This window comes from Propithecus coquereli, unplaced genomic scaffold (genome assembly GCF_000956105.1).
Source record: "Propithecus coquereli isolate 6110/MARCELLA unplaced genomic scaffold, Pcoq_1.0 Scaffold18689, whole genome shotgun sequence".
In the NCBI taxonomy this organism is placed as follows: domain Eukaryota; kingdom Metazoa; phylum Chordata; class Mammalia; order Primates; family Indriidae; genus Propithecus; species Propithecus coquereli.
In genome coordinates this window covers 1-1,127 of record NW_012143511.1, presented here as the reverse complement: position 1 = coordinate 1,127, position 1,127 = coordinate 1, and the positions used below count along the sequence as shown (strand labels likewise).

General features: G+C 39.9%; 1 protein-coding gene across 1 annotated transcript; it reads left to right on the top strand.

The window, feature by feature from the left end:
* Positions 1 to 6: 6 nt before the first annotated feature.
* LOC105809027 (RNA-binding motif protein, X chromosome) lies at positions 7 to 1,124 on the top strand (the record flags this gene model as incomplete). Its single annotated transcript, XM_012642789.1, has 3 exons — positions 7 to 95; positions 198 to 280; positions 907 to 1,124. Coding segments are annotated over 3 exons (390 nt in total), but the record flags the coding sequence as incomplete, so codon positions are not given.
* Positions 1,125 to 1,127: the final 3 nt, after the last annotated feature.

Below are 1,127 nucleotides of genomic sequence, written 5' to 3'. Positions count from 1 at the left end.
GATACCAGAGATTATGCACCACCACCAAGAGATTATACTTATCGTGATTATGGTCATTCCAGTTCACGTGATGACTATCCATCAAGAGGCTATAGGTAAGTGACTTTGCTTCCATGGCTTGACTGTTTAAAAAAAAAATTGCTGTAAAAATTGGTGCTCTGAAACTTAAGAAGTTCTTGGTTTTCTTTTTAATTTAGTGATAGAGATGGATATGGTCGTGATCGTGACTATTCAGATCATCCAAGTGGAGGTTCCTACAGAGATTCATATGAGAGTTATGGTAAGATACTGGTTAAGGGTCTTGAATATCACCAGCTTGAGTTTTTAGGTTCATGAGCCAGTTTATTAGGCTGCGTGGTGCTTGCTTTTAAAGGGGTGTTCGCTTGCTTTTTAAGGGGTGTAACTTTATCAGCTGGGCTTTTCCTAGTTTTGTGAGGGGCTTTTGTTTTTTCTAAGTTTTTTTTTTTGAGGCTGTTTGCTTGCTTTGGAGGGGATTTTGCTTGCTTAAATTGGCAGCCTTATGTGTTTTCCCCCAACAGTGAAAATACAGTTTAAAAATTTTATTAACAAGACCAAATATTTACCATTGCAATATGAAGGAAACTCTACAGTTCAAAATTGCAACTTATCACTGGAAAGTGGCTGAGTGTCTACTATAAAATAACAAGCTGTCTGGAATATCCTCTTGAAATACACACCGTCTTCAGTCTTTTCAAACATTAAAATCAATCCATTTCCGTATCTCAGCAGATGAGCAAATCCCTATTATGGCCAGCAATGGCAGAGTTTAAAACCTCCCAGTTGAGAAAGTAAACTTTTAATACAAAAATTCTGTAAATTCAGATTTAAATGTTGTATATATACAATTTATAGTGTTGCCATATTACCTGACCATTGACCCTGCAGGTAACTCACGTAGTGCTCCACCTACACGAGGGCCCCCGCCATCTTATGGTGGAAGCAGTCGCTATGATGATTACAGCAGCTCACGTGACGGATATGGTGGAAGTCGAGACAGTTACTCAAGCAGCCGAAGTGATCTCTACTCAAGTGGTCGTGATCGGGTTGGCAGACAAGAAAGAGGGCTTCCCCCTTCTATGGAAAGGGGGTACCCTCCTCCACGTGAT